Source organism: Mirounga leonina, unplaced genomic scaffold (assembly GCF_011800145.1).
Source record: "Mirounga leonina isolate KUSES-001 unplaced genomic scaffold, KU_Mleo_1.0 Mir_366, whole genome shotgun sequence".
NCBI classification, from domain to species: Eukaryota; Metazoa; Chordata; class Mammalia; order Carnivora; family Phocidae; genus Mirounga; species Mirounga leonina.
In genome coordinates, this window is record NW_023270709.1 from 14,228,067 (window position 1) to 14,252,715 (window position 24,649).

The 24,649-nt window shown below is 40.7% G+C and overlaps 1 protein-coding gene across 1 annotated transcript in view; it reads left to right on the forward strand.

Annotated features, from left to right (window-relative positions):
* The first annotated feature begins 558 nt into the window (after positions 1–558).
* Positions 559–24,649, forward strand: part of HIVEP1 (HIVEP zinc finger 1) — a 137,245-nt gene continuing 113,154 nt past the window's right edge. The window contains 2 exon segments of the mRNA XM_034985680.1: positions 559–1,396; positions 2,243–2,385. Coding sequence (XP_034841571.1) covers positions 2,346–2,385 — 40 coding nt within the window. The 5' untranslated portion in view covers positions 559–1,396; positions 2,243–2,345.

Consider the following 24,649-nt stretch of genomic DNA (forward strand, 5'->3'; position numbering starts at 1 on the left):
TTGGGAATTTGCGTATTTTATATTTATGCTCCTGATACGGGATCACGTGATTATATTACATTCAGAGTTCACGCTTCAAAAAGTTCCAAATATCGTGACCATTTAAAAGCTTTAAGTTTAACAAGGAATGTAGTTAAGCAGTCATACAATTTTTTTGGCCCTAATGTCTGAATTCTCTATTGAATCAAGCTTCGTGAATCGGATGGTGGATGTTTTTAATGCAGGGAGTTAGGAACCATATCTTATAGATCATTTAGTGCTGTGCTAAAGTATATGGTATTTGGGCATCATTTCTTATTCTTCTCTATGCAGTTAAAAAAATTGCAAATAATTTTGTTCAGTGCCCACACATAGCCTTATCAGGGGTAAAATAACTGAAGTTAATTGTAGCCTTCTTCTGTTTCTTCTCTGCTGTAATGAAATAAATTTTTTTTAAAAAAAGATTTTATTTATTCAGTTGAGACACAGAGATAGCATGAGCAGGGGGAGAGGCAGAGGCAGAGGGAGAAGCAGGCTCCCAGCTCAGCCAGGAGCCTGATGCGGGACTTGATCCCAGGACCCTGGGATCATGACCTGAGCTGAAGGCAGGCAGACGCTTAACCATCTGAGCCACCCACGCGCCCCTTGAAATCATAAATTTCTAAAACCTTATACAGGGATATTAGATCTAGCCTTTCCCATATAGGCTTTCTTAAGGAGAATTAATATTTGAGTGTTTTTGTGGGCCAGGCAGTGGGCATCTACATTGTTTAGTTTACACCTTACAACAACCCTGTGAGGTGGATACTATTTCCTAGTTTTACAGTTGGGAAATCTGATCTTCGGAGAGGTTAAGTACCTTGAACAAGGCCACACAGTAAGGGATAGAGCCTGGCTTTGAACCCAGTCCGGTTTGACACCAAAATATATAGTCATGACTTGTGCTCTGTGCTCTACAGCCTCTTGAATAAAACCATAGAATACCTGTTATCTCTGCTGAGGAAGTAAGCACTGAGAATAACTGAGTCATGTGGTGCCACATTGTTTAGTTGCTGACCATGGGCAGGTTAGTCAACCTGTCCCCATCTCATCATCTTATCTGTAAAAGTAGATAAATGATAGCTATCTTATCAGTTAATATTAAGATTGGATTAGGTAATGTGTAGAAAGTTACATAAGCACCCTGCAGGAGCTCAGTAAGTATTCTCTCGTTTCTTCTACAGTACTGGATATTACAAGTTTTAAACAAAGCATTGCTATCCCATTGTTCTGTCTTTGCTTTGTGATGAAACGAATTTCATGCTTAACATCATCAGCTTTATTCCAGGAAATTAAAACTAAAGTTTTAGCTCTAGGGTCCATGAGGATCTTGTGGAAGAGGAGACAGAGGTGGCTGATTTGGGAAGAGGATGATCAGGTTTTGAATTACTATTGTTTTGGCATATTGCATTTCCAATCACTGTTTTTAGAATATATAAGTCAGGACAGACCAGGTCATGCTGCAGTAACAAATAACTCCCAAACCTCAGCCACTTAAAACAACAAAGGTCTGTTTCTTGTTTATGCCACGTGATCATGGTAGGTTAGCAAGAGCTCAGCTCTGTGTTGCAGCACTCACTTGTCTGGAACAATGCCTGTCCCATGGCAGAGGGAACAGAGAGGGCCAGAGGATTTTGCTTTGATAACAAAAGGTACAGCCTGGAAACAGTGCAAGTCTCCTCCACTCACAGGTCATTAGCCAGAACTGCTCCACATTGTAACTAAACACAGCGAGGCGTAAAGTATAGTCCTGGCACAAGCCTAGAAGAAAATACTAGAATAATTGGGGAGCAGCTCCAATAGCAACCACATATATTAACTGAATTAATTCAGTAAAATAAGATGAATGAGACATAATCCTTGTTCCCAAAGAGCTTATGAACCAGTGGCCGTATTACATACAGCATAACACTTTTATGGCCTCATGCTATACTTTAATTGTACCTTGGGATGTCACTTTTAAAACAGTGGAGTGAATCTTTTTCACTCTTCTTCGATGAAAGTACAGTGATTTTCTTTTTCAGTTTTCTTAACGAGAAAGCCCAGAGAGTAGCAAAATGAGATGTCCTACGGTTAATTAAAAGTTAGTAAGTAAGCTTTTGCAGGTGTCTCTGGCTTGGTTATCTTTTGTTGGGTTTCAGTGAGTGCTGAACTAAGCCATGACTTTTGAACTGTCTTTTTCCTTTGAAGGTAGTAAAGTGTAATTTTTTTTTTTCTTTTTCAGCACATGGATTAATTGATGGATGTTGAGTTTATGGAGCTACCTTTTTGTGACCTGCTCTCCCCACAGTTTCTAAGAAGAAAAAGGGGCCCCTGATTCAGAGAAGATGCCTCGAACTAAACAGATTCATCCCAGAAATCTAAGAGGTAGGGTTCTTCATGAAACAGAAGTAAGGTTTATAGTAAATCTTACAATAAAGTATTTCTTGGGTGACAGGAATGGCAGCTTGCTGGATGTTGACCCTGGTCCACAGTGAGCGCCCGGAGGGCTCCGTTTCTCTCATTCACTTACAGTTTTCCTGCACAATTCCCGTCTCTCAGGAAATGTCTCATAAGTATTTGTTGAATGAATTAATCGAATTTGACAAAATTACAATGCCCTCCCAACCACTAGCATGGGTATGAAAGTGAGAGATTTACTTTCTCTTAACGGAGACTGCATTTGCCTGGAAGAATCTGAAATGAATAGTTGGATATTCTTTGCCAACATGATTTTGTTTTAACTCCTCCCCCATACCACTTTTGAGATTTATTTCTGTACAACTCTATACATTAGATTATCAAGAAGTGAAGAGAGTTGTAGTTGACATTAACTCAGACCATTATTTGCAGAACTCAGAGGCAACATGACCTATTTTCCATGAGGAAGCAATCAGTCAAAATTACACATGCTCTGTACATTTCATGCAAAGGTGAAAAATGCATGTTGCTCCTTCACTGTGAAGAGAAATTATAATTTTAGGAAAGTAAGCATATTTTAGTTAATTGTTTCAAGAGATGTATGTTGTTCTAATGTGTTATATCAACTGGGGAGAACAATTATCTTTTATATTCAAGTTTAGTAGATAAGGGTATAGCAGTGCTAAGCAAAGAACAGTTACAGCAAATATAAACCCCCAATGGAGTGAAGTATCTTAACGACATATTTACTATTACAGAAAAAAATTCTCAGGCACATACAAGGCAAAAAATAACTTAAAGATCAAACAGATTCATTGGGAGATGTTTCTTTGTGAAATAAAGTTGGCCACTGTGGGGTGATCATTGGAAACGTGGTCAATTTTGTGGTCTCCTCGAATCTGGAACAGTGTGTGTTTCCTGTCTAAAAAGTACTGGAACTCTCTGCTGGCATACGTGGCTGCCTCGGACCAAGTTCAGATTGATGATTATGAGAGCACTGGTGTTCAATGAGGTGAGGATTTAGATGGAGAACATTGAGTCTTGTGTGTCCAAGTCTGATTTTTCAGAGTCCTATGGAAAATGTTGCAAATTGACCACGTATTTGCCTGTCTTTCTCACTAGAACCTGAGCTCCCCAGAGTAGGTCCTTTTTCTCATTTACTATTAGAGGAAAGCCTTCACACTCCTGGGTGTCAGCTGAGGTGGGCATTTGGAGTCCTGGGCCCGACTTTTATAATTCATCTGTCTAAAGAGGGTGCAAAAGGCAGCCTGGAGCTTGTGGGTGCCTTAGCCTAGCACAGGTCCTGGCAGCTAATAGGAGCCTAGATATTTGTTGAAATGAATACAGGATTGATCTTAACGTATTATTTATGAGGTTGTAAATAGTAAACGTTTTTCATATTTAAAATATATACAGGCATACCTTGGAGTTATTGTGAGTTCTGTTCCCGAACACTGCCATAAAGCGAATATAGCAATAGAGCGAGTCAAATGAATTTTTTGGTTTCCTGGTTAATATAAAAGTTATGTTTACACTGCTGTGGTCTCTGAAGTGTGCAATAACATTGTTTTTTAAAATGTATGTACTTGAATTAAAAAAATACTTTCTGCTAAAAAGTGCTAGTCATCTGGGCTTTCAGCGAGTTGTAATCACTGATCACAGATCATTGTAGCAAATGTAACAATAATGAAAAAGCTTGAAAGATTGCGAGAATTACCAAAATGTGACACAGACGCACGAAGTGAGCAAATGCTGTTGGACCTGCTAATCCCAGGGTTGCCACAAACCTCCTCTAATTTGTAAAAGACAGCATCTGCAGAACGCAACAAAACAGAGCACAATAAAACACGGGGTGCTTGTACTTTCTAACATTCTAGATCACACCGCCATCCAGAGAAATGCAGCTGTTAGGCCACAGACTATTTTCCTGTCTGTACCAAATGTACAACCCACCAGGTCGTTGAACTGTTCCTGTCGCACCGTTCTAGGAGGTAGGGATAAAATGATCCTCAAACCTGGACCCTGAAAGAGTGTGGAGTTGAGGACGGGAGACGGGTACATGCGCACTGTGCTCATGTCATGAGGGAGGAGCAGAGGTATGGAGTTTCCGCAGAGGTGGGGCATCATACTCTGTCCTGATCGTGGGGCCGGGGCTGGGGGGGGGCAGTTTGGCAGGGGCGGCATGGGAAGGGAAGAGAAGCAAAGGTATCGTCTGAAGTGGGTTCTTGGGGCTGAGAAATTATCCACGAAGCTGATAAGACAAGGTGAGTGCATTTCATCCTGGGGTAGGAGCTTATGAAGTGACTTGGGGAATCCAAGCCAGTCTAAGTCCTTCTCCATTACTGGAGCATACAAAGTTCCGTTCAGGGGACAAGAGGGGAGGGAGAGGGTAGGAGACTGGGGCCGGAGAATTAGAAATCTCATCTTGAGGGTCCACCAAATCTGACCCTAAATTTCATACGCAGAGCTAAAACTTTGAATAGGAAAGCTGGCTTATTTTCCAAAATTAAGGTGTTTTTTAAGTTTTCTAAGAGAATTTGAAATGAGTTCGGCTCTGGCCCATCACTGAGAGTTTCAAAGTCGCTTCACTAAGGCAGTAATGACTCAGGCACCGAAGAGCAGATCACAGTAGATTAGCACAAGACAACCTACCAAAGCCACGTTGACCTGGGACCTGGGACCTGGGACCTGCAGACTGGCTAGGTCCTGGGGTGCAGGGATGGACTGGAGGCTTGGGCAGCCCTTGATGGGAGAGACGTATCTGAGCCAGGGAGCTTGCTCAGCAGAGAGGGATGAGGGCGAGGCTGTTCCTGTAAACAGAGGCACACAGGCAAGGAATTGCTAAGGTGTAACACTTTTAGAATTTCCTCTTCTCTTCTAAAATATATTTGAGGACTATATCCCTGGGCACAGGTTGGGGGTTAAAGTAAGCAGATATGTCCTGAATTGCAATTCCTCTGTTAATTCCTGAAGAAACTGATTTTAATGGTTAAAAAAAAAAAAAAAAAGTAAGCAAGTAAACATTAGCTACTAAAATGAATTGTTTAGCATTGATTTTGTGTCTCCCTGTGACCACTGAAATACCATGTTTGTTTTGCCTCAGCTGTCACCCACTGCTCTGACTTGCAGAAGACCTACCGCGTAAGTTAGCTATGAAATGGGGAGAGAGGAAATCAGAAGACCAGAAAGCCAGGCACAGCCCACCTTGCTCTGGTGAGCACGTTGCTCACCCTGCTTTAAGTGCATTGCTTCTTTTCCGGGCTTCCTTGGAAAATAGTCTGTGAAGTATTTGTCTTGTGTTTGGTAATTAAGTCAGTAATAAAAGATTTATACTTAAACTCAATTATATGCTCATTATGCTTTCATGGCAGTTTTAACTCTTAAAATACAATCTTTCTTGAATTTATTCTGTTCTTCAGCTGGTATTGGTGTAGTCCTAAGGCTATGCCAAGTCGTAGGGTAATCCTATTCTAACTTTCTGGAATATAAATTTTATTTGGGGGAAAATATGTATACACACGTGTGTGTGTGTGTGTATTCATGTATTAAAATATTATAGAAGTCATATATGAATATACAAAATTTGTATGGTTTTAAATGAGGCACGTGCATGCAATGCTCCTGTAGAAGGTAGAATTTACACTTCTCTGCTGTTAGAGGTTCTTTAGTGGAAAAGCATGAGAAGTGATATGTTAAGGGCAAGATATGAATCTGGGGCAAAACTGAGTCAGAGTTAGAACTGATGGGGAATCTGTACAGATTGTAGGAGTGGGGTTTGTTGAATTCTAGTGTCTTGACCCTTGGTCCTATAAACCAGATAGAACGTTTGTCTTTGGCGCCTGTCTGCACAAAGCAGATGGGTAGAGTTTAACACTGACCTATCCTTTTTTTTTTTTTAAGATTTTATTTATTTATTTTAGAGAGAGAGAGTGGGGGGAGGAGCAGAAGGCGAGGGGCAAGCAGACTCCACGCTGAGCGCAGAGCCTGACACGGGGCTCGATCCCAGGACCCTGAGGTCATGATCTGAACGAAAATCAAGAGTCGGATGCTTAACCGACTGAGCCTCCCAGGGGCTCTCCCTATCCTTTGTGAGGGTGAATGAGAATTTCTGAAGAGCATGAGGGAAACACTTGCTGTTCAGAAGCAAGGCTTTGTATGTTGTCGTAGGTTCCCTGGAGAGGGGCTCTTGGCCACTATGTGGCAGACTCCGGGGCTGGAGCTCCCACGTGTGGTCCTGATGAATGTCCCAGCAGGGCAGTGCCCCCGTCGCCAGCAATCATTCCGTTCTGATCAACCATCTCCCCCACCTTCCCTGGCCTTTGCTTGGAATCAGGTAACCCGGATGGAGGAAACAGGGACTTGCTGGGGTTCCATGTCAGTCCTCTGAAGAGAAAAGGCTATTTTTCTGCTATGCCAGTCATTATTGTGAATGTGTTTTCAAAACTTTGGGGGAAGAAAGAAAATGTTTTAGTTGAGTTTGGGCTTAGGGTTTCAAAGATTGATATACTTTAAGGTTGGAAGTCAGCGTAGAGGATACCAAGTGTTAACCTTTTGCAAAAAGGTGAAGTTTTTTAACCTCTAGCAAAACGTATTTGGGGAATTTCGGTGTGGCTGTTTTTCATTTTTATTGGTTGAGTGCGTTTGGCTCTGAACACACTGCTTTATTATAATGTGAGAAGTAAAGGGTGAGGTCCACACATGGGATCTGTGGATGCCCATCACCTTGTAAGATGAAGTTCAAAGTCCTGAGTTTGGCTCGGACACAGTTTGGCCTTCTCCTTCTCCTGTGTGTCTGGTGAATAATCTGCCATTTCAGGAACTCAGCATGCAGATCCAGTATTTCTGTGCTTGCTTTTCTTTCTGGAAAGTATTCCTTTCCCCTTCCCATTTGTACTCTGTTTTTTTATTCTGCAGGGGAGATGTCGCTACCAAAGAAGATTTCTCTTCACCTTTGAGCTTTTCCCCCCGTCTCCTACCTTCTCCCCTGCCACCGTGCCCCCCAGCATACATTTTCATTGCTTGTATCTCCAGGTTCCTTACCGTACCTCTGATACCGCATCATAATTATCCTGCAGATCTATCATCTTAGCTGGGTATAACTTCTATGTCAAAAGAGCATGTTTTAGTCACCCATCCGTGTTCAACAAATACATATTTGCGTTAGCTTATTAGCAAACTAGAGGGTTAAAGATGATTTGTACTCTGGAAATTTGCTTACACTTCCCAACCTTGATTAGCAAATGCTTCTTGTGATACTTGGTAGCCTCTGATTAAAAAACCTGCTGTAATATAAAATTTTAATCGCCTAAACCAAGTCGTTATGTATTAACTTTTGTTTTACATTAGTTTTTGCCCTAGGAGTCCTCAAGTTTATCTTTTTGGTACATTTAATTATCATAATGGTAAGGAGTCTGGCCTCAGGTTATCACTGGCTAGCTGTGTGGCCTTGAGCAAGCCGGGAGTGTTGGTTTCCTCCTCTGCAAAGTAGAGATAACGTGTGAAGATTAGGTAACATGGCAGCATTTAGCATGATGCCTGACACCAGGTAAACGCTCAGTACAGAGTTGTCACTTTCTCTAAAAAACCGGTTTGTGCCAAACTCTTGGGTTGCGCGTGCTTTGCAAACAGAGGCCACCGGGAAGCGCGGAGTGATGCTGCTTCATTGTGCTCAGCATGAATTACCGATGGGTCTTGTGGTCCCGGTGATCCAGGGCTTGGGATGTGGAAGAGAGCCATCGCTGCAGAAAAGAACTTGGGAAGGACAGTTCTCGCCCAGAGTGCTGCCTCCTCAGTTTGTCTGTCTGTACAGATTCAAACCTTACCTCGTGTTTTGAATCTAGTTCTCAGGAAACTGATTGTGAAGTCTTCTGTTTTATTGTGACGGAACTGCTTTTAGAAGCGTTCGACCTTCACGATCCTGTAGGATGGAAGTGACGCGCCGTAGCCCACACTTGTGTTTAGGTTCTAAGACGGCACCCCTCTCTGTCCCCCGTGCCCCTGTCTCATGTGGGACCTTGGAAACCCGGTGGGTTTTCAGGAGTAATCTGATGAATGTGAATATTTTCATTTGCTATCAGTGCATAGACGCACTCCAGTGACTTGTTTTATCAATCACCGGTCGTGAAGAAAATCTCTGTTTTCTCGTTCTGTGGGGATGGTCTTGTTGAGCTTATGAGTAGGATAAGTTTAGTTTTGAAGATTTTTACTTACTTTATTTTTATTTATTTTAGAAGATTTTATTTATTAGACTGTGCAAGAGAAAGAAGGAGCGCGGGGGAGCGGGAAGAGGCAGAGGGAGAGGGAGAAGCAGGCTCCCCGCTGAACTGGGAGCCCGATGCGGGGCTCAATCCCAGGACCCCGGGATCGTGACCTGAGCTGGAGGCAGATGCTTAACCTTAAGCCACCCATACGCCCCTAATTTTGATGATTTTTAGATGGAATTCTAGCAGTTCATGCACATTGTTTTTCATCTTTGAATGTCAAGTCAGCAGTTCTATGTTGACAGCCTTAAGATTTGAGAAGTCAGAAATCTTGTAGGGTAAACAACCCAGGGCTTATTAAAAAAAAAAAAAAAATGCTGTAGGTGACTGCAGCTAGGAAGGGCATAAGTAAATAACTTAAGGTTGAGTTTTTGATGGTAAAGTTAAGAAAGATACTGAAGTTATTAGCAGCCATCACGTAAGTAGCTGTTAGTTTGTCTGACTAGGGTAAAAATAGGAGACTAGACTTCATAAAGCCAGCCTCCCATTTGTTTTCAGATCATGATTTTTCAGCTCATATTGAGAGCTTATTTGATGCTTTTGGAATGCTTATTAACATTAACCAGATGCTTTTTTTCTGTTTAAAAGCAGATATAAAATGTAATACGATTAATTGGAGTAATGATTTTATTTTAGAAAATCTTGGCACAAAATTATACCTCTGATGAGGTATAATTTTATCTTATCATAGAATAGGAAAATACATAATGTGTATAAAAGCTCCTATTATATACATACATTTTTAAGCTCCACATTTAGGATGCCGCGTAATTTGAACACGTCTGGGACAAAGTTGGTTCTTGTGTTCTCTGAAAGAATATTTTACAAATAAATGCCTTATTTTTTCATTCCAATATTCATTATTTTAAGACATTTTAACAGTACTCTTTGCATGTTAATAATGTGCCAAATTTACAAATGGTGCTCAGGTATTCCTATAAAGCACTTGGTACTTATAATGATGTTAACCACTATTCACTGCAGGGCAAAAACTTGCAACCAAATAGTGTCCTTTCTTCTCAATACTCAAGTCATTCTTCAGAAGGAAGTTCTTCTTGACTATTAGGCTTTTATTTTGGGGCTTTTATTTGGGGTAGCACCGCATTAACTTTGAATTTTTAAAATAAATTTAAGTAATCTTTATACCCACTGTGGGGCTCGAACTTAGAATCCTGAGATCAAGAGTTGCACGCTCTGCTGACTGAACCAGCCAGGCGCGACTTTTTTTTTTTTTTTTTTTTTTTTAAAGATTTTATTTGAGAGAGAGAACGAGAACAAGGCGGGGAGGGTCAGAAAGAGAGGGACAAGTAGGCTCCTAACTGAGCAGGGAGCCTGATGCAGGGCTCCATTCCAGGACCCTAGGATCGATCCCCCGACTCTGGGATCATGACCTAAGCTGAAGGCAGATATTACCAGCTGATCCACCTAGGTGCCCCCAGGTGCGACTTTTTAAAATGAATTTAAAATGTAAGGTTCTTAGAAATTTTCTATGATGAATTTTGTTCTAGAAAATATTCTAAGGCTGTGCTGCCATGCTAAAGTACTTAAAAAAAAAAAAAAGCAGTGATCATAAACTAGTTGGCTGCTAAGTAATTAACTAGAATAGCAGTCCTTTAAGTGTGAAGTGGAACCAGTCAAAAGTTATTCCTGCTTAATTGATGCCAAGCTGGATTTTTATGGTACTTGGGTATTTATGTGCATATGGTATTACTGTGTGCCTATATGGTTAGAGTATGAATTTACTCAAACCTACTTATTGCTCTGCATTTGGTAGTATGGTTATATGTGCTTATTTTCCAACTCTTAATAAGATTCGCCAGCGAAGAAAAGGACCAGATCAGCATGTAATTGCTTAATATTGCAGTATTCAAATAGAAATTAAGCATTCAGTTGGGACCATGTTTGATAGTTTAAAAATAAGTAAAACTGAACTGAGCTGATACATAGCACAGGGACCCAGAAGGTGGTTGAACAGTGCCAGAAATGTGTCTGGGAGTTCTCTCTTGCTGGCTTCTTATACGCCTCTCCCAGAGAATCCTTACAAATTCTACAGGGGGAAGGACAGCCCGGGGAAGTCATTCAGTTCATCTTCCTCATTTTACAGATGACAAAGTTGGCCAGAGAAGTTTAAGTGAATTGACTTTGAGCAGCTTATTTGTATCTTATTGGAGATATTTGTGGAGGGGTCTTTAGAATTTTCTTTTTTAAATCATACTGCTTCCCATAGTTATGTTTCGTTGTGGGCTGGCGGCAAGAGGGACATTGTGTTTTATCATTTCTGTGGTAAAAAGAGCTAACCTGTCCACAGGTCTGTGTGCTAGGCTCTATTCAACATGCTTTTAATATCTTTGTTCATGTAATCCTTACAACTGAGTGAGAGAGGTGCTATTATTGCTCCCGTTATGTAGACGTGGAGGTGAGACACAGAGAAGTTGCTGGTCGCCCAGGGTCCCACAGCCAGGGGTCACCAGTGCCTTTGCTTTTGACCATCATGCTTATATTTGCTCATGTTGATAGCAGAGTCTTCCTGATTAGTACGAGCTTGCAAATGCCCTCCATCCCAGTTACAAGATAAAGCTTGTCCAGCGCTGCACATAGAGCAGAGGTCACTCAGAAGATCAGAATTTGAAGGACTTTTCTTTTCCCCCTCTAAGTCTTTAATTGTTGAGATTCATTTCAGAGCTGTGGATATGTATACTACTCAAAGCTAGATTTGCTGTTACAAACAGAGGAATTTCCAAGCTCTTCAAGAGGGAGAGAAGAGGTGTTCCATCAAAGATGTTTGCTTGCTTGCTTACTTAGTAATATGTAGTTGAAAGTAGAGGTATCTTGCTTAAAATGGAAAATGGTTTTATAATTGTTTTTTCATTTTGAAAATTTATCTTTTGAAGTGCAGTTGACATACAATGTCATATTAGTTTCAGGTGTTCAACGTAGTGATTTGACGGTTCTAGACATAGCCCAGTGCTCACCTTGGTAAGTGTAGTCACCATCTGTCACCATACAACGTTATTACAATATTATTGCCAGTATTTCCTATGCTGTACTTTTCATCTCTGTGACTTATTTCTTTTATAACTGGAAGTTTGTACCTCTTAATCCTTCTCACCGGTTTTTCCCATCCCCGCATGCACCCCCCCTCTGGCAACCACCAGTTTGTTCTCTGTGTTTATGGATCTGTTTCTGCTTTTTGATTGTTGGTTTTGTTTTTTAGATTCCACATATAAGTGAAATCCTACGGTATTTGTCTTTCTCTACTTAATTTCGCTTAGCACAATACACTCTAGGTCCATCCATGTTGTTACAAATGACAAGATTTCATTCTTTTTTTATGGCTAGTAATATGTTGCATATGTATACCATATCTTTATTCTTCTATGAGTGGACACTTGGGTTGCATTCATATCTTGGCTATTGTAAATAATCCTGCAATAAACACAGGGGTTCGTGTATCTTTTCAAATTAGTGTTTTTGTTTCCTTTGGGTAAGTAAATATCCAGCAGTGGAATTACTGGATCGTATAGTATTTCTATTTTTAAGAAGAATGGTAGTAGTTAAATGGGAGTCTCAGACTAACAGTTGAAATTTTAGACAGAAATCCTTAAAAACTATTTCTCGGAAAACTAATGTGAAAACATTAAAATTTAAGTAAGATATAGGGGAAAACATTTTGTAATTTTTCCTCATAAGTAGGTACAGAAGAATATAGAAAAAGTATGCTATTTTAGATATATTTGGACTCTTCTAGAATATAGATGTAGTTGAAGGGCAAATGAAAGAATGAAAGGGAGACTGTTAGTCTTCCATTTAATTTCACAAACAGTGAAGATGCTAGTATGCTATGCTTAGAAATAAAACCTCACACCTAGCCTTCTAAGGGCTTTTCATATAAATGTCTCCAAACATATGAAAAACATCTAAAGGCAATATAAAGCAACACATTTAAGATTAATATGGAACATTGCAGTATGGAACGCTCAAAGGGAAAATGAAGTAAAAACAGACTGGTTGAGATAAATCAATCAGAAAATAACTTCTTGGAGGAGTTAACTTTTTTCCAAATGAAAACCTGGATGAAGCAGAGTTTTGAGATGAGCTTTTAAAGAAAGGAAGGATAGATTGGTAGAGAAAATAAGTTGTTTTCAGATTGTGCTGGAAGATAGAATGGGGAGAAAATCATACAGGAATGGTTCTTGGTCTAGTTTGCTTGATTGGAGTGAATTTCTCAATGGACTTGAAGCTTTAAGGAAGAAGAGTAAAGGAAACTTGTAGGTTTGACACGTGTAGTTTATATTTACAGTAATTATAAAATCACCAAGTTGAGTTCTTCTATAGTAAGTTGAGTGTTTATAAAAGATATGTCAAAGGCTACAGACTATCTTACAATATTTTGCAATTTAAAGATTTATTTATTTGAGAGAGAGCATGAGGTACACGAGTGGGAGGGGCAGTGGGAGAGGGACAGAGAATCTGAAGCAGACTCCGCACCAAGCGTGGAGCCCGAGTCGGGGCTGGATCTCATGACCCTGCGATCACCACCTGAGCCAAAACCAAGAGTCAGACGCTTAACCGACTGCACCATCCAGGTGCTTTGAAATTTAAAAACAACTTCCCCACACAGAGGATTTTTAGAGCAGTGAAACTACTCTTTATGACACTATAATGGTGGATCCGGGTCATTACACATTTGTCCAAATCTATAGAATATACAACCCCAAGAGTGAACCGTAAACTGTGGACTCTGAGTGATGATGTGTCCGTGTAGGCTCATCAATTATAACCAGTCTGTCGCTCTTGGGAGATGTTGGTAGTAAGAGAGGCTGTGCATGTGTGGAGGAAAGGGGTATATGAGAAATCTCTGTACAGTCCTCCCAATTTTGTTATGAACCTAAAACTTGTAAAAAATAAAGTGTATTCTAAAACAACACCTCCACCTAGGGTCAGTATGATTTGTTGATATCCAGGAAAAGGATGATAGGTTAAAAGAATGAGGCAGTCTCTGTGTCTCTGTCTCTATTTCAGAAAACCATCTTCATGCATATGAACAAACCAGCAAAGGAATAATATATGCCCTTGAGCAAATAACTTGAATTTAGTTTCTTGAGAACAAGGCATGGGAGTGGGCAGGTGTTGGGGGTGGGGTGATGTTAATCTGTAAATTTCTTTTTAGCTTTAAATAGTGGTTATTCTAAGTCAAGGGTCTGCAAACCACAATCTTATGGTCAAATCCAGTCTTCCACCTGTTTTTGTAAATACGGTTTTATGGCACTCGGCCACACCCATGCATTTACTTATGTCTGTTCCTGCTTTCCTGCTATAGCGGAAGTTGCAAATGGCTCAGAAAGCCTAGAATATTTGCTGTCTAACCTTTTACACAGTTTGCTGATCCCTGTCTGTGAAGTCGGGGGGAACTGGATTATTTATGTTTGGGAATGAGTAAGAATGTTCCATCTATCTTTAGAGGAATGTAGGAATGAATAATAGGGGAACTTAGAGGGGCTGCTTTAGTGTGTTAGGGTCTGCTGCCTGTCAGGCATGATAAGGGAATTCACATTCGTTTGGTTCTAAGGTGAAGGGAGAGCCTTAGAAGTTGAGTTGGTCCTGACAGAAAGATTTAATTGTTCTTGATGTTCCGATGCCAGGATCATGGGTCTCCACTCAAAAGGCCTGGGTCATCAGGGTCTGTTCTGTTAGAGCACTGCCCTTCTTCCAGTTGTATTGTGTCCATTAGTCACCTCTATATTTATAACTCACACTGGTAGAAAAATATCATAAGCCACGATTCCCAGTGCTGTGGGCAAAGCCACCAAACATTTTGTGAAGGATTGTTCCTCAGAAAAATGGTCGCTGAGAGGCAGTCCCGCCCCTTGAGAGTGGTGTACTGAGAATGGGACCCGTTATCTGCGTGGTGACTGCTCTTGACACATTAGGCCTGACAATTTGTACTTCAGTTTCAGGGAATGCAATTACATTTCTGGATGTCCGAATTCTCAATATTACCTACACCACCATCTTTAATCTCCCAAGTAATTCTTTATTTCTGATGGTTTTGGGTTAGTGGAATGAGAGTGGGTATGGAAGATATTTTTATGTTCTGGTTTTGTTTTACTTTATTTTGCCTAAGTTTAAATACGTTAAGGATGGGCTCAGTCGAGTTCATAGTAACTATTTGAATAGTTTGAGAAACACTTTTGAAAGCAATGCTGATTCAGGGCGCCTGGGTGGCTCAGTCGTTAAGCGTCTGCCTTCGGCTCAGGTCATGATCCCAGGGGCCTGGGATCCAGCCCTGCATCGGGCTCCCAGCTCAGTGGGGAGCCTGATTCTCCCTCCACCTCTTCCCGTCCCCACGCTTGTGCTCTCTCTCTCTTCTCTCACAAAAACAAAGCAATGCTAATTCTCCACAGACACATTGGAACATTAGCCTTGTTATTGTGGTACCTGCCAGTGTTAGCATGTGGCTCAAAAATGGTGTGAGATTCAGTATGTTAACACGTGACCTTTCTCAGTGAAAAGCAGAGCCGTCGTGGTCATGAAGGGGAGTGAAAACAAAGGGCCACGTTGGAAGCCTCTGCCTGGACTTCCGTAGGCCCTGCTGGGATGGGTTAGACACACTGTAGAGTTCCAAGCTCTGCCTCTGTCTCTCGAGAAATCTATAGTTGAAGACACAAAGACCATAATGGCTTACACGTGAAAGTCCAGCCAGCTGTGCGAACATTTGATGAGTGAACATGGAAATAATATTCAGTTTACATATGTAACCAGATGTGTGCCTGCATAGCAGAGGGGTTAAGTGCATTATTTGGCCTTCTATCTGTTGATAGTTTAGGTTGACCTGTTACATTTCGGTGGAATTAATGCTACATGAGCAATGAGTTACATGCTTCCCATTTACAGTAACATCTTCAAGAATATAGAGTTTCGTTAAGTTTTCGTGGAAAGAGTGGATTTTTCAGTCTCTAGACAGTAGTTTATTGCCTCTGAAACCACTGCGCAATATATATATCTTTTACAGCTTTTCAAGATATAATTTATGTGCAATAAAATTCACCCATTATAAGCGTACGGTTCAGTGAAATTTAGTAAATTTACAGAGTTGTGCAACCTTTACCACAATCCAGTTTTAGAATATGTTCATCACCCCTAACATTTCCCTGAGCCTGGTAGGAGTCAGTCTTTACATTTGCCTTTTCTGGACCTTTAATAGAATGGGATCACACAATTTATGGCCTTTTATCTCTAGTTTCTTTCAATTAGCATAATGTGTTTGAGACACACACTTACATTGTAGCATGTATCAGGATTTTTTTTTTTTTTTTACCTTTTATTGCTAAGTAATATTCTATTATATGAATGTATCATCTTTGATTTGTCCATCCAGGTGATGGACATTTGGATTATTTTCAGTTTTTGGCTATTACGACTAATGTTGTAAGCGGCAATGCCCAAGTCTGCAGTTAGCTGGAGTGTTCTATAAATGCCACCAAAGTCAAGTTGGTTGTTAACATCTCTTTAACCTGACATAATTATAGAGATTCCAGCTCTCTTAGAATTGCTGTTTGCATGGTATATCTTTCCCTGCCCTTTTACTTTGAGCCTTTGGGTTCTTTGAACCTAGGGTTTGTCTCTTGTGGACAGAGTGTTCTTGAAATTGCTCTTTTTTTCAGCCTGACAGTTTGTCTTCTATGTGGTGTGTTCATTCCATTCACATTGATGTGCTTATTGTTGGATATATGTCTGCCATTTTGTTATTTCTTTTCTATTTGTCTCATACTTTTTTTTTTAAGATTTATTTATTTGAGAGCGCAAAGGAGAGAGAGGAGAATGGGAGCAGGGGGATGGGGGAGGGTCGGGGGGGAGGGACAGAATCCTCAAGCAGACTCACCACTGAGCGCAGAGCCCAACACAGGGCTGGATCCCATGACCCTGAGATCATGACCTGAGCTGAAACCAAGAGTCGGATGCTTAACAGACTGAGCCACCCAGTTGCCCCTCTTTGCCTCATACGTTTGTTCTTCTGTGTGTCTCTGCCTTCTTTTGCATTAAATATTTTTTGGTATACAGTTCTGATTTCTCTGTTGCATTTGTTGTTTTTACTATATTTTTGAGTAATTTTCTTAGTGGTTGCTCTAGACATTATAATATGTCCCTTAATATATCCCTGTCTACTTGAGAATAGTACTACTTGAACCGTGGTAAAACATGGAAACTTTGATCCAGTTTGTCTCTTTTTTTCCTCCTTTATTGCTGTTCTTGTCAAAAATGTTTCATCCTTTTATGTTATAACCCTGGCTATGCAGTGTTAAATTATAGCTTTATACAATCTTATGTTTTTTAAAACATTTAAGATAAGAAATGAGAAAAAATAGTAAGAGTCTTCTATCCACTAATATCTTTACCATTTCTGACACTCTTCATTTCTTCAGTGGATTCAAATAATCTTCTGTGTTACTTCTATTCAACCTGAAGGACTCGATATAGCATTTTTTATAAGGTGGGTCTTCTAGCAGCAAATTGTCTTTAAAAAAAAAAAAAATCATAGAATGTGTTTTTTTTTTTCCCCCTCCCCTTTTTCAGTTTTGAAAAGTAGTTTTCTGGGGGCGCCTGGGTGGCTCAGTCGTTAAGCGTCTGCCTTCGGCTCAGGTCATGATTCCAGGTCCTGGGATTGAGCCCCGCATCGGGCTCCCTGTTCCGCGGGAAGCCTGCTTCTCCCTCTCCCACTCCCCCTGCTTGTGTTCCCTCTCTCGCTGTGTCTCTCTCTCTGTCAAATAAATTAATAAAATCTTTAAAAAAAAAAAAAAAAAGAAAAGTAGTTTTCTGGCTATAGAATTCTTAGCTGATGGTGTTTTTCCCCTTTCATCACTCTGGACCTTCCACTGCCTTCTGGCCTCCATTGTTTCTGATGAGAAGTCAGCTGTCTCTCTCTCTCTCTCTCTCTCTCTCTCTCTCTCTCTCTCTGTGTGTGTGTGTGTTGTTTTTCTCTGTGCACAATGAATTTTTTTTTTGCTTGCTGCTTTCAGTTTTTTCTTTGTCAGCAGTTTGAGCACTCTGTTTAGGTGTGGGTTTCTTTGTGTTTATCCTATTTTGAGTTGAAACTTGGTTATGGAGTTTATTGGTTTTGTTTTTTTTTTTAATCAAATTTGGTAGGTTTTAGGGCATTATTTCTGAAGATTTTTTTTCACTGCTTTTTTTTAAAGAAAACTTGGTGTCGTGTCACACGCCCATTTTCTTTCATCTGTTTTCTTTCTGTTCCTTAGACTGGCTAATTTCAATAGAGCTATCATCAACTGTACTGATTTTTTTCTTGTGCCAGCTCAAATTTGCTTTTGAACCCGTCTAGTAAATGTTTTATTTCATTTGTTTTACCTTTCAACTCCAGAATTTTTCATTTGGTTCTGTTTTTTTATAATTTATATCTCTTTTCTTTTTTTAAGATTTTATTTATTTATTTGAGAGAGAGAGAATGAGAGACAGAGAGCACGAGGGGGAGGAGGGTCAGAGGGAGAAGCAGACTCCCTGCCGAGCAGGGAGCCCGATGCGGGACTCGATCCCGGGACTCCAGGATCATGACCTGAGCCAAAGGCAGTCGCTTAACCAACTAAGCCACCCAGGCGCCCCTATAATTTATATCTCTTTATTGAGGTTCTCTATTTCTTGAGTTATCATAATATTTTAATTCTTTAAGCATGGTTTCCTTCAGTTCTTTATTTATTTTAATTTTCTGTTTCCTTGGGTTCTTTAAATGTGTATATCATATAATTGCTACTTTGAAGTCTTAATCTGTTAAACCAAACATTTGGGGACACTAGAGACAGGTCATATTGACTGCTTTTTCCTGAGTATGGGTCACACTTTGTCTCTCCTCATGTCTCTCAAGTTCTTTGTTGAATATTCAACACTTCAGGTAAAAGATTGGAGCAACTCTGTTGATTCTTGTCACTTGTGTATTTTGTTGTTGCCGTTGTTGTTCTGTTTGTTTCTTTACTAACTTGCCTGGATTAAACCTGCAAAGGCTCTCTCTCCCATACTGTGTGGCCACTGCTGTCTGTTCAGGCTTGTTGTTCGTTTGTTTTCTTGTTGTTCCTTGAAGCCTAGTTTCCTAGGGGTCAATCTCGTGGCTCATAGTTATGTGTTCCGCCAGTGATTGATCCGAAGTTGACCTCGAGTCAGCAGGGCTTTTACTCTGCTGATGGATCTGTGTGTGGTCTGGGGAGCACATTCAGATTTCAGGGAGTTCTCACGTCTGCTGCCCTGGCTTGTACTTTCAGCCGAACCCCCTTGCATCTTCACTGTGTGTATAGGTGTAGGTTCCATCATGAAGGAATGTGTGGGTGGCATGAGCCCACTCTGGTGTCTACGATGCATATGCAGAATCTCTGGTCAACCTGGGATATCTGTAGAGAGTTTACCAAGGGCACTGTGGTTCTCTCACCTCCCAGAACTCCTTGTTAAATCTCAGCTAGTTGGCTGGTGTCTTGCTTGCCCTGCATAGGACCTTAGCTGCAGACTAGCAGAGCCTCAGGCCTTTGTGTTCTCCGGCTGATGGGATTGCCCCTCGGACAGTGCTCCCTACCTAGTCGGCCTGGATTGGCGGTGGCCGTGAAGCTGTTGGATCTCGCAGCCCACCCTCCCATTGAATGACTGCACTGATGGAGCTGGGGGCCAGTGGATGGGACCCACGCCAGCAGAAACCACGTGGGCTCCTGCTGCGCTGGTCCCACCTGAAGTTCAGTACTTCTTACAAGGAAACACTTGTCAGTTTGTGATTGGCTGTGGTTGATTTCCAGAATGCCAAACTGGTGGTTTCTGGGTTTGCCTGGCTTCATAAGTTGTGTTTTGGGGAGAAGATCTGCCTACTTCATTATTATATATATATATATATATATATGTTATATTCAATCAGGATTGAATCCTGATTTTGTGATTTACCAGGTCTGCGATTTACAGAGTGCTTTTTGACCCCTGTGAGTCTGGGTTTCCTCAACTTCAATTGTGAATAATAATACCTACCCAGTGAGTTTCCCTGGAGATTAGATATACCATCCAGGAAACATCTGGAACGTAGTAGGTATTCAGTAAATGTTAGCCTGTGGTTGGGAATGCAGTTTTGGTAACTTCCCTATTTCAGATTATCTGCTTCTTGCTTTATCTAGCTTTGCTTCCTGAGATTTCTTTTCCTTTTATGGAATAATTTTGGTTCTTTATACACTACTGAAGCATACAGTATGTTTTCCTCAGAGTACATTTTGGTTGAATGCTCTTTCTAGATATCCAAATATTTCACAATGATTTCCTTTCTAAAATCCAAATTTTATATGCTTGTAAGTGGCAATGAAACTTTCTATGACCATTTTATGATGTCTGAGCTCATTTGTAGAGGATTACCTTTTGGGGAGGTCTATAAAACAAAAAAGTGGATCATTATCTAGGTGTTCTCAGAATATGATTGGAGGGGGCAAGACAGAGTCTCTAGTAGAGATGATCAAAGACTTTTAGAGAAATTTTCTTGGATCTTGCTGGACCACAGCTCACTCTCTTCAACTTTGGAGGCTCTCTCCTCTGATATTTAAGTCCATAGGGAGGAAGTGGTGGTTTTAGTTGCACCATTAGGTTGTAATGTCATTTTTGGTTTGAGAGAGGATATGGTTGGACTAAGGCATATCCAGAGCCTTTTATGAATAGCCATACTTTCCTATGATTTCAAAGCTGAGAAGTTAACAGTTCCTCTTATGTAACATTTTACTTAACTGTCAGAGCACCCTGTGCCAGAATAGTTTGTAATGCTTTTAATTAAATTTCTGGGGCACCTGGGTGGCTCAGTCGGGGTTAAGGGTCTGCCTCCGGCTCAGGTCATGATCCCAGGATCCTGGGATCGAGCCCCGTGTCGGGCTCTCTGCTCAGTGGGGAGCCTGCTTCTCCTTTCCCTCTGCCTGCCCCTCTGTCTGTCTCTCTGCCTACTTGTGCTCTGTCTATATATATCAAATAAATAAATCTTAAAAAAAAAATTAAGTTTCTAGACACTGCCTCTTCTTGGAAGCATTAATTTTCTCCCGAAGAATGTGTGTGTTGTGGACACTGTGTTTATCACGAATAATTCTTGGAAAATAGACTACTTAAGGGGCACCTGGGTGGCTCAGTCGGTGAAGCGTCTGCCTTCGGCTCAGGTCATGATCTCAGGGTCCTGGGATCGAGCCCCACATCGGGTTCCTTTCTCAGCGAGGAGTCTGCTTCTCCCTCTGCCTGCAGCCCCCTTGCTTGTACTCTCTCTCTGTCAAATAAATAAATAAATCTTTTAAAAAAAGAAGAGAAAGCAATTAAACTATAAGTTTCACAATGGTGACATTGCAGAACTTAGACATACAGGAAATCAGGACGCAGAACTCTCTCGTTGGAAAGTGAAATCAGGAAGTCAGGTACAGGGTGGATGGGATTATGCAGATGTTTTATAGGAGTCACCCTGTCCTTGGAGTTGCAGCTGTGTGCTACCAGGAGCGAGGTCTGATCCGGCAACTCACACATGCATGTAACATGCATGATACAGCCAAGGTTCTGTAGTTAAATCATGGATTTGTCAACATTAAATGGTCTTTTAGCACCTGCACCTGTTGCTGAAATACAGCGTGGAGTTACACATGCATGTTGCTTCTGATACAAATGGAGGTCTTGAGGCAGATCTGTAACAGGTTTATAAAAATTATGACTTTGTTCTCTTGGGCTTTAAACAACAGTATTTATGATAAAAATTGTAGAAGAGTTTTATTAAATGAAATAAAGGTTTAAACTTTTTATTCTGTGTAGATTGGATGTTTTTTCTTGTGCAGTCAGTGAACATTTGGTAAGTAAACCATGCAAAGCGCTATGCCCTGTGAGTGCTGTGGAGGATACGAAAGGGACTCTGTCATAAATTTATCCCAGCCTCCAAGGTCCTGCATTTCAACAGGAGCAGTAAGACAAGCCCCTAACCGTAACAAGTCCCAGGTGCTGAGTGCCGTGGGGTGAATAGAGCTACCAGGAGAGACTGGGAAGGGAAGCAGTGCTTTCTGGTTGGTAGGAAAGCTATCCCCAGCCTCCCAGAATTCTCTTCACTTGTTCATTTCAGACCAATTCTCTGAGTCCCCATTTTAGGGCACAGGACCTGCACATACATTTCTGATTTCCCTTCATCATGAAAGCTGGAAAGAGAGGCAAGGGGAATTCATGGGTGAGAGACTTGGTGAAGGAGCATAGCTTGGACCCTTGGGGTGGTTTCTCCATTTGAGGGCTGAGCCAGGCTGCATGCGGCATCTGAGCTGACCTGGAACCGGAAACCCCTTGCCAAGTGCAAGATCCCACTCAACGAAAAGATCCCCGAGAAACAGCTCGAGTAAGCTCAGGGGCTGGACACATGCTAGATAGACTTGGGAAAAATACCATTTGTGTGAATCAAGCTGTTGGTACCAAATGTATGAAGAACTACTGACACCTCATGGATGTGGATATTATTATTTTTAGTTACATAAAGTGTGTATGCATATGTAGCAGAGTCTGTCTGCACCTGAGTATGGACGCATGTATGGTCTTGGCTCAGACTGATCTGTGCGTTTAGTCTGTGACAGTCACAACTGTTCAGTATATTCCGAAGTTATTTGAAAAATAAAATAAAGTTGGGAGTATATCTGTTGAGTAACAGCTTAATCTCTCCCAAGGTATCCATATTTTTTTTATAGAATTCCGCTGATAGGACTTACGGAAAGTGGAAACAAGGTAGCATGTAAATAATTCATTATCCTTTTCAAATTTATATGCATTATTGTTTTAGGAAAGAATCACAATCATGGTTTTCTTTTTTAATGATATAATAAGGACAGTGCAGAGAGGTAGACTGTGAGGACTTACTGACAGGTGAATCTAGATAAGTCTACACTGAAAAATTATATATAGTTCACTTTACTTTCCATGTGTCCCTTGCTCTGTGGACTTCTATGCGTATCAGCCAAGTTGGTTGTTTCCAAAGTCAATTTCTAAAGTGAATCCTATTTGCTAACATTTGTAATTTTGGAATCATCCTATACATACGTGAACATCCATAAACAGGGGAAGATCATTAGAAAACAATGTTGAAATTAATGAGTAGGTGCTTGGGGGGTGGGAAGATACTGAAATTTCACCCCACAAAGCAAAATAAATTCTAAAGAGTGGACATAGAAAGAAAATCAAAATATAAGAAGTATAGAAAATGGAAAAGAACATCCCAGACCTCTGGAGAGGTTACATTCTCAGGTTTGGAGAATTACAACTCAGAAATAAAAAGCATAGCAGATCTAAAAAATGAAAGGATTTATCTCAGAGATGGTAATTAATATTAAAATGGTAGCTTATTCTAATATATAAGAAAAGGTGGTAGGTGAGTGGACAAATTACTCTCAGTAATAAAAAGGAAAAGTAAAAACTGGAGATAATTTTTATTTACCAATGTATTTGATATTTTTTTTTTTTTAAAGATTTTATTTATTTACTTGAGAGAGAGAATGAGAGACAGAGAGCAGGAGAGGGAGGGGGGTCAGAGGGAGAAGCAGACTCCCCGCTGAGCAGGGAGCCCGACGCGGGACTCGATCCCGGGACTCCAGGATCATGACCTGAGCCGAAGGCAGTCGCTTAACCAACTGAGCCACCCAGGCGCCCGATATTTTTTTTAAAAAAAAGCATTCAGGGTGCCTGATCTTGGTGGAACAGGTGTAATCATTTGTTGTTGGTGACGTGGTGGGGCTTTAAAGGTTCTTATATTCCTTATGTACTCAGTTTATACTCCGCATAAACCCCCTTCACCCAGGTATTCTATTTCTTGAAATTTATCCCAAAGAAATAATTTGTCAGAGGGAAAAAGATACCCCAGAGATACTAATTTTACTGTAATCTTTAATAGCAAAATAGTAGAAGTGACTTGAATGCCCTTTAATGTAGAATAGTTAATTGATCGTTCTATACTAACAGACTTGAGAAGTGATAGTTTTGAGATCCTGTGGAAACAAGAAAAATGCTTGCTGTATGTGAAAATACATGTCTAGTATAGAATACACAATTATATGGCCTTTGTGGATATGTTTCTGTTGGGGTGACAGCAGTATGAGAATTTTAAACCATTTCAGATGTTGAGTGAGCATTTGCCTCGTGACTCTCGGTTTTATTTGTCAGGCTGTGTTGTGGGCCCTGCTCTTGACCCTGGGGATGTAGAGCTCCTTGGGTGATGGTGTATGGTCGTGCAGATAGACCCTTACACAGCGGACAGTACAGTTCGAAAGAGTGGCTTTCCAGAGGTGATTCGTGAGCTGAGTCTTGGAGAATGTATAGAAGTTGGTCGAGTCATCTGGGAGGACGTGATATGAGCAGAAGTGACAGTTTGAATAAAGGCGTGAAGTGTGAGTCATGGGGGAATGTGTGTATTTACAAAGACTGTCTTTTTTCCAGGGTAAAGTTAACCGCGAGGAGTGGTGTAGACGGCGCAGCGTGGGTGGTGAGGACTGGGTCTTGGAGGGTGTGTATGTTACTAAGGATGGAAGAGGACTCTTGTGTTTTCACCTCATGCAGTGTTTTCTTCTTTGAGAGTACGGTACACATTCTTTGTTTTGTTAGTCGTGCTCCATCCTATAAATGTTGAATATTTTTGGTTGTCTGTACAGTAAACACAAGTGAATGCACAGAATCAAAACGGGTACTCATTTGTGTCAGTGTCTTTGTGTATTTAATACTCTGGTCATTCATACATTGATCTGTGATTTTCTTGAGACTGTACGAGAATCAGTGGCAAAAATTAAGTTTTCTGACCCCTGATCCGTGAAACTATATTTCCTTTCTAGTTTATTGCTGCAGGCTATAGCTGAATATGATATGTGGGTAATGCAGTTTATTTTATTTTATTTTATTTTATTTATTTATTTGACAGAGAGAGATACAGCAAGAGAGGGAACACAAGCAGGGGGAGTGGGAGAGGAAGAAGC